Consider the following 9,479-nt stretch of genomic DNA (forward strand, 5'->3'; position numbering starts at 1 on the left):
ATACCAAGATCATCTCTAATATTGTAGGCTTTCTTATTGAACTTTCCTTTATTTTCCTTAAATTTATGTTTTGATCCTCTTTCCGGACATCTATATACGTAATGACAAATCTTTCCACTCTTAAAACATTGAAGAGGTAACATACCTTTATACTTGATGGTTCCTCTCTTTAGCTTTCTCACAAAGTTTGATTCCATTTCATCTAGGCTCCTGTCATTTGAGTCTCCATCTACTGCCTTTGATGCTTTAAATATTGTCCCGGATTTTGCTTTGTCTTTACCAAACTTCCTCATATTGAATCAGGTGTTAAGGTGCCACACAATTTTTCTATGGTAAACTTTGACAAATCATAAGTTTTTTCAATAGTTGAAATCTTGTCACTATAGCATTCTAGTAAAGTCCTCATAATCTTCTCTATCACATTCTTATCATCCATGGTACCACCAAGATCCCTGATCTCATTTATCACACTATCAACCTTTTGAAAATAACTTGTTATATCTTCACCTTCTTCCATTCTCCAATTCTCATATCTACCTTTAGCAGTCTGCATCTTAGCTAGCTTAACTCTATCATTTCCTTCAATGATATTCTTTAATCTTTCCCAAACTTCATAAGTAGTATACAATGCAACAACCTTCGCCAATTCAATTTTAGATAAGACACTAAATATAGCATACCTTGCTCGCTCATTCTTCTAATAGGCTTCAATCTCATCTAGTGTAGTAGGTCCATTTGCTAGTTGCGAATACTTGGTCTCTACAACTTTCCAAGTCTTGTAACTCAAGGAAATCAAATATACTCGCATCTTCACTGTTCAAAAAATATAGTTGGATAATTCAAAAGTAGGAATAATCAATTTATGTGCCATTGGACCTTCTCAAGTAGTTAGTGTCACTTTCTAGGAACCAAAGCTCTAATACTGATTGTTGAATATCCAAACAATTGAGAGCGGGTGGGGGGGTGAATCAGTTGTCTATTAAAATTTATTTTACTTTTCCCACAGAAATAGATCTGGTAAACTAATCTATGATTACTTAACCATGAGCAGATATAAACATGAAAGATCATACACATGCAACACTTGATATGACATGGAAAACCCAAGAAGGGAAAAACCACAAAGAATGTTAGTTCTCAAAATGAAAACACCTATTAGGGTGACATCGATTAAGGTGATTTTTACAAAGATGGCTCACTGCCAGAATGCTCACTGCTAGTGGGCTCAACGCTTGACTTAAACCACCAAAAAAAGAAATAGGGCTCACTGCTCAAAAGAAGAAGAAAGAAATAATCCACTAGATTGAAGTACATAGTTGAATTGTTAGATGAAACCTTAGGATCACTGCCACTAGTACAAAACAACATCAACACTCAACTACACTGATCATCCACAACTAAACATAACCTTGCACAAATCAACAGAAGATAGATCTTCTTTACAATCCAAATTCTTTTATGTATTTCTATCTTTTCTATATGCTCCTCATTATAATAATTCTTCATTTATATTGATCTCCGAAATAGAATTTTCATGTTGACCAAGGAGCTTAAAAAACACAATTCAAAAAAGGTCTTCACTAAGCATTCTCACGGTGGAAAGGAATGAGAAGTGGACCACACCATGATGCAACAACACGTTATCGAAATGTTGCAATCACCAGAGCATAAGATAGAGCATCCAGAGTCAACCATACCCAAAATGATTATATCCAAAACCATAATTCTGAAGCACACCAACACGAGCCGAATTAGAAAAACAAAGATAAGCGCATGAATAATAAATTTTAAATCTCATTAATAGAACTGGAAATGCAAAGAAATGTGAAACACTACAACCTCTTCTAATAAAAATCATTATTGAATAGACTTTTGGAGCACAACTTCTGAACCTCCAAAACACGAGAGCAATATCTCAAGGCAATATCCAACAACATATCAACATGTCATCAACACATCTACAACAAATCAACAATGCAAAAGAAAACTAAACACTGATACACACAATCAATACATTGACATCAATGACAACCATACTGACACATAAAACATAATCACATTTGCAACAATGGTATCGAATGCCACTATACATGTGAGACCAATAATAAGTGTTGTTAGAATGTTGAAGCAGTCATCGGTGAAGAGGGACCTCGAGGAGATCAGTCCAAACCAGTCAGCAAGAGTTAACAAAACGGAAACACGCAGATATGATGGAGGAAATGCATAACATATAGTTTTATTGTATGAAAGTTAATTACATCCAACCGATAACAACCGGGTTACAACATACCGACACACAGGCCTGGTAGAATAGGTCACACCGGGACCTTGAATCGAAAGATCTATCTTCTAGGCACAATCTATCTATCTGATACTTCTTGATTCTCTGATTGGTTGATTCTAAAGCATGATCATAAATATATATATATCGATCCAAAGGATCTGGTCGGCCCAAAAGGATAAAAAACTGAAGGGCAAGACCTAACATGCAAAATGAATAAGGTCGGCCTCCACCAAGAGATTCCTCCAAAAAATCCAAAGGATGAAACATAGAAGGTCGGCCACATGCCAAGCAATATCGAGATCAATGCCCAAGGCTCCACAAGCTTTAGAATGGGTTCTGGTAGATCACTAGAATAGGTCTCAAACAACCAGTAACAAAGGAACAATCGGTAACAAGAAACTATCAAGGGAACCGGTAGTGATATCTTGTTGGAAAGTGATATAAATGAGATGCGGTTAGAAAGAAAGCAGGATGATTAGGTCTTCAAGTAGAATCCAACTTCATAGGAACCGATGAGCCAAAATTGGGACACACAGAAAGGAAAACTGAAACTGCAAACAGAAACAAAACAAAAAAGAAAATGTTTTTTTTTTTGTTGATGCAAGATTGCTGTGAACTGGGGATGCTCCTGCATCAGACTTCTGGGGTTAATGAGAAAGTGATCCTCTCACTTTGTTGGGGTGAGGGGGAAACCAAGGTGGTCTACCTCTGCCTAAGAAATCCAAGATGAATCTTCAACTGTTCTGTTCTTCCACTCCACAAGATATTCTGTGTACTGACTGCTTCGGGTACTATACCCAATCCTACTGTCCAAAATTTCTTCAATCTGATCTAGTTCCTTTCAGGGCAATTGTTTCTCCAAGTCTGTAATACTATCCTCACTGAATCTTGGTTCATGGTACTCATGAAGATCTGCAATGTTGAATATAGGTGAAATACTTAGACTATCTGGTATCTCCACCTTGTATGCATTTCCAGAACTGAACTTTCTCAAGATCTTACAGGGTCCAAACTTCTTCATCTGCAACTTATTATAATTTCCAACTGGGAATCTCTCTTTTCTCAAATAGACCATCACTTCATTGCCAACTTGAAATTCCTTATGTCTCCTCTTCTCATTTGCCTTCTCCTTGTATTTGTTGTTCATGTCTTCCAAGTGTTGTTTAACCTGAATATGCAATGATGCCATGTGATCTACAAACTCTTTCGGTCTTCATCGCTAGTGTCTCTCAATTATGCTATTCCTTTAGGATGCATTCCGGTAACAATCTCAAAAGGTGTTTTTCTGGTACTTCTATTCATTGAATTGTTATAGGCAAACTCTGCTTGTGCAAGGATCAAATCCCAACTTCCGGTTTTATCTCCTACTAAACATCTCATCAAGTTTCCCAAACTCCAGTTAACTACTTCTGTCTGTCCATCAGTCTGTGGATGAAAAGTAGAACCGAACTTCAAATCTTTCTTCATCTTCTTCGGAAGTGTTCTCCAAAAATAGCCAACAATCTTAGTGTCTCTGTCTGAAACCATGCTCTTAGGTAATCCATGCAATCTAACCACTTGAAAAATAGGTCTGCTACATGCAATGCATATGATGTCTTCTTACAAGGTATGAAATGAGCCATCTTTGAAAATCTATCCACTACCACAAATATAGAATCATTCCCTCTCGGTGTCTTAGGTAAGCCAAGTACAAAATCCATACTTACATCCTCCCAAGGTTTTTACCAGTATTGTCAAAGGTTTGTCCAATCCCACATTCTGACTACTACTTTTTGCAACTTGACAAACTCTACAACTCTGCACATATGTCTTAAAATCTTTATGAATCTGGGGCCAAAAGTACTGCTCACTCACCAATGCAACTGTTTTATCAATGCCAAAGTGTCCAGCTAAACCTCCACTATGCTTCTCTTTTATCAGGGTCTCTCTCATGGAACTTCTAGGTATGCACAACTGAACTCCCTTAAATAACATCCCATCCTGAATGAAGTAATCCAACCATTTGCTTCCATCAACCATAACCGGTTCTCTACATGCTTTCCAGGGTTTTGCAAAATCCGGATCTTCATCATACAAGGTCTTCAAATATTCAAAACGTACTATTGTCACTCTCATCTCTGTCAGCAAATTCCTTCTCCTACTCATTTCATCAACAACTTCGTTAGATTTCCCACTTCTATGTTTCAACACAAATGTGTAACTCTGCAAGAACTCTACCCATCTCATATGTCTCTGATTCAACTTACTCTGACTGTTCAAATATTGCAAAGCTTGATCTGTATACAACACAAACTCCTTAGGCAACAAGTAATGTCTTTGTTTCTTCAAAGCTTGAATTATGACATAAAATTCCTGATCATATACTGAATATCTCTTCCGGGCATCATTCAATTTCTCACTGAAATATGCTATTGCTCTTCCTTCTTTACTCAAAACTGCTCCTATTGCTGTTCCACTTGCATCACAATCCACTTGAAATACGTTATTGAAATCCGATGAAGCCATCATAGGCTGCTCAATCACTTTCTGTTTTAACAACTCAAAACTTTTGTTTGCTCCGGTGGTCCACTTGAATTCCTTCCTATCTCCCCTCATAGTCTCAGTAATAGGATTACAAATTGAATTGAAATTTATGAGAAACTTCTGGTAAAAACTAGTCAATCCATGAAATGATCTTACCTCTCCAATGCTTTCTGGTGCAAGCCACTCAACAATGGCTTTTACTTTCTTAGGGTCCATCTTCAAACCATCCTCAGATATCACAAATCCTAAATAGACTAACTCATCCTTCATGAAAGTGCACTTCTTGATATTGATCAGTAACTTTTGTTCTCTCAACCTCTGCAAAACTTGTCTTAACTGCAACAAATGCTCCTCTTTTGTTTTATTGAAAATTAGAATGTCATCCAAGTACACAATAACAAACTTACCCAAGAATTTCTTCAAGAACTCATCCATCAACCTCATGAAAGTACTCGGTGCATTAGTCAATCCAAAATGCATCACTAACCATTCATATAATCTTTCATTTGTCTTAAATGTTGTCTTCCATTCATCACCTTCTCTGATCCCGGTCTGATGATATCCACTCTTCAAATCTATCTTTGTAAAGTACTTTGCTCCACTCAAACAGTCCATTATGTCATCCATCCTAGGCAAGGGAAACCAGTATTTCACTGTGATCTTGTTTATTGCTCTTGAATTGGTACACATCCTCCATTCTACATTCTTTTTAGGTGCTAATACTGCTGGTACTGCACATGGGCTCAGACTTTCCTTGATCAGACATTTCTTCAATAGCTCATGCACTTGTCTATTCAATTCTTCATTCTCTATCCGTGTTAACCGGTTTGCAGCTTTGTTAGGCAAATTAGCTCCGGGAACTAAGTCCATGCAATGAGTAATACTTCTAACAGGTTGCAATCCATCAGGTACATTATTTGAAATGATGTCCTTATATTCTGCTAGCAAATCTTTTATTTCTATCGGGTGTTCTCCCTCTGGTTCCAATCTCTCAGTCTTCTTAGGAATTAAGGCAAAACACACATTCTCATGTCTCAGTCCATCTATGAACTTTATTCGATCCACTAGGCAGATTCTGGTATTTGTATAGACTTCATTCTTCAAAGGTTCCTCCAAAGGCAACAGGGTTTGCTTCATCCCATTGGCCACAATTTAATGTATGTATTCTTTATCCCATCATGTATTGCCTATCTATCAAACTACCAAGGTCTTCCCAACAAAAGATGACAAATGTCCATAGGCATAATATCACACAAAAATTTATCTTGATAATTCCCAATTTTCAATCTTACTAAACACTGTTCACTTACTAACAACTCATGTTCATCCTGAATCCATGCTTTTGGTAGGGCTTCTAGGGTGTTTCAATCTCTCCAATTTCAACTTATTCACCATCTCTTTTGAAACAAGATTATCTGAACTACAACTGTCAATAACAACTTTACAACACTTCCTAGATACCTTACGTTTGGTTTTGAACAAGTTCTTCCTCTGCAAGGGTTCTTTATCTTCTCCGGTATGACACAAAGCTCTACTCATCATCAACAGTTCTCCATCTTCTGATTTATTGTCTGATTCGGTGGGGTTCTCTTCCACCACTACTACTCTTCCGGTAGCCTCTAACTTCTTACACTCAAATGCATGGTGTCATTCTCCTCCATATTTAAAATAGGTTCCTTTGAATGTCCTTTTGTCTTGTCTTCCAAAGTTCTCATTCCGGTAACCATCTGGTTCTATCCCTCAGTAGAAATTTCTATCATCCTTTCGGTACGAATTACCTTCCTTGCTCACTCCCTTGTCCTTGTTCTGACCTATAATGGTTCCTCTTCCTCCAGTGTATCCTCTTCCTCCTTGAAATCTTCTACCTCTCTGTCTCTGCTCATGCCTCTTATTTAATTTCTCTTCAACATTTATTGCATACTGGTAAGCCTCTTCAACACTCTCTAGTTTGATCATACTGAGTTCAACTTGTATAGACATCCACAATGCGTTCAAATATCTTGCAATTTGTTCAATTTTATCATCATGTCCAGATTTGATGTTCAACTTGTAAAATGCTTCGGTGTACTCCTTCACACTAGATTCCTTCTGTCTCAGATTTTGCAACTTTCAGAACAAATTTACTTGATAATTTGTCGGGACAAACTTTGATTTTAACTTAGCAATCACCCTATCCCACATCTTAATCTTTTCTTTACCTCTTCTTTGCCTATCAACTTGCAAGTGCTCCCACCAAAGAGATGCATGACCCTTCAACTGAGTACATACATACTTCACCTTCCTTTCTTCTACAGTGTTTTCAAAATCAAAATACTTCTCCATCTTCGAGATCCAATCCATCAGTTCATCTGAATCTAACTTCCCATCATATTTTGGTGGGGTAAAATAAGGTTTAGTGTTCGCCCTACTCAAAACCCTTAAAAACCTTTCCTCCTCTAGATCAACTGCTGATAGGTTCACTTGCTCTACCGAGGCTTCTTCTCCTTCATATTCTCTCACATCCTCAACATGTCGGCCTCTTCTCTTGACTGTCTCCACGACTTCTAACTGGGCTGCTATTCCTCGCAACATCTCCATTACAGAAGGGTCTGCATTCCCACACGCTCCACCATTCCTAGTTCCTCTTCGGGCCATTGATCCACGCTAGTCCTTTGCAATTGCAGGTCAGATCCACAATCCACTACCCTACAACAAGATTCAAGACACGCAACCTCCAGAATGAACTTCACTCTGATACCACTTGAAGCAATCATCGGTGAAGAGGGACCTCGAGGAGATAAGTCCAAACCGGTCAGCAAGAGTTAACACAACAGAAACACACATATATGATGGAGGCAATGCATGACAAATAGTTTTATTGTATGAAAGTTAATTACATCCAACCAGTAACAACCGGCTTACAACATACCAGCACACAGGCCTGGTAGAATAGGTCACACTGGGATCTTGAATCAAGAGATCTATCTTCTAGGCACAATCTATCTATATGATACTTCTTGATTCTCTGATTGATTGATTCTAAAGCATGATTACAAATATATATATATATCGATCCAAAGGATCTGATCGGCCCAAAAGGATCAAAACCCGAAGGGCAAGACCTAATGTGCAAAATGAATAAGGCCGGCCTCCACCAAGAGATTCCTCCGAAAAATCCAAAGGATGAAACATAGAAGGTCAGCCACATGCCAAGCAATATCGAGATCAACGCCCAAGGCTCTGCAAGCTTCAAAATGGGTTCCGGTAGATCATTAGAATAGGTCTCAGGCAATTGATAACAAAGGAACAACCGGTAACAAGAAACTGTCAAGGGAACCGATAGTGATATCTTGTCAAAAAGTAATTCAAATGAGATGCGGTTAGAAAGCAAGCAGGATAATCAGGTCTTCAAGTAGAATCCAACTCCACAGGAACCGGTGAGCCAAACTGGGACACACAAAAAGGAAAACTGAAACTGCAAACATAAAACAAAATAGAAAAGAAAATGTTTTTTTTTTTTGGTGGATGCAAGATTGTTGTGAACCGGGGATGCTCTTGCATCAAATGTTCTTATTATCTTAGAAAGCATCTCAAATTATTTTGTCATTGTGCACATCCCAAATGAATCTCTAGTATGGAATGCATTTTAGAACACTGAGATGTCCAAACTAGTTGGTAAGCTTATTGGATAGATAAAACTTATTGAATGTGAAATCCCTCATTTTAGTTTCCAATTTTGGCTTAATTTATTATGTAATATTAATACCGCGTCACATTTTTATATGGTTTTTATCTTTTGACACTCTTGATTGTCATAATAATTATGACTTTCTCTTCTAATTGAGTTGGCGTGAAACTTATGTTAGATATTATGATATTTAAATTAGAATTTTTAAATTATATAATATAAGATTATTCTCCTAAATTATTACATAATTTTATTACATATAATTAGTTTATTTATATGTACTCAATTTGTATTGAATGAGATGGTACTACTAATATAATGACATTTTTTGGTTATGGGAATAAGGAGTTTTGTGAAGGATTGGTTAAGTTAAACAAAATAAATTTGTGAAAGAAAAAAAACAAACAATATATTTATAGTTTCATTAGTGCGATATGATTTGTGATTGTAGGGTCGAGTTATCCCAATTATTTAATGTTCTATGCTATTCATTGTCATTTAATCTAATTATTTTGGTCATTGATTATTTTAGTTAATTTTTTTTGAAAAGTTAGATTTTATAGATACTTGCACATACACATAATTAGAAATATGTGTTACACTTCAATAAATGTATATGTGGAAGTAGAATACACATTTTCACTAGTGTAGTTATGCTTTGTGTTTTTTCATATATAATTATCTATTGTACATGTCCAAGACTATTAATTCATCTTAAATGAAAAATATAACTTTGTTAAAGGATTTCACTGTAAAATATTTGTCATAATTTTTTATTAATCTTCAAAGGTCCTAAGAATATTAGAATATATGACTAAGGTGGTGATCTTGATTAAGTTTCATATTTGATTGGTCCTAGGAATGAATGAGTTAAACTTTAGAGAAATTTATACATTTTAAAATATTATCAAATAAGGAAATATAAAAACTCATACTTAAAATAAAAATAAAAAATTAAGATCAAATTGGTGAGAGGGTTAATGTTTTGCATTGAATTTCATTTAT

At 36.3% G+C, this 9,479-nt stretch overlaps 1 protein-coding gene across 2 annotated transcripts in view; it reads right to left on the minus strand.

The window, feature by feature from the left end:
- Nucleotides 1–9,479, minus strand: part of LOC131032194 (ankyrin repeat-containing protein At5g02620) — a 120,682-nt gene that overhangs the window by 13,061 nt on the left and 98,142 nt on the right. The window contains exon 4 of one of the 2 annotated variants that reach the window (XM_057963141.2): nucleotides 1,279–1,726. The exons of the other annotated variant lie outside the window; for it this stretch is intronic. Coding sequence (XP_057819124.2) covers nucleotides 1,688–1,726 — 39 coding nt within the window. The 3' untranslated portion in view covers nucleotides 1,279–1,687. Of the gene's footprint in view, nucleotides 1–1,278; nucleotides 1,727–9,479 lie in introns of those variants that run through there. 2 annotated transcript variants of the gene reach the window in all.

Source organism: Cryptomeria japonica, chromosome 4 (genome assembly GCF_030272615.1).
Source record: "Cryptomeria japonica chromosome 4, Sugi_1.0, whole genome shotgun sequence".
Taxonomy (NCBI): domain Eukaryota; kingdom Viridiplantae; phylum Streptophyta; class Pinopsida; order Cupressales; family Cupressaceae; genus Cryptomeria; species Cryptomeria japonica.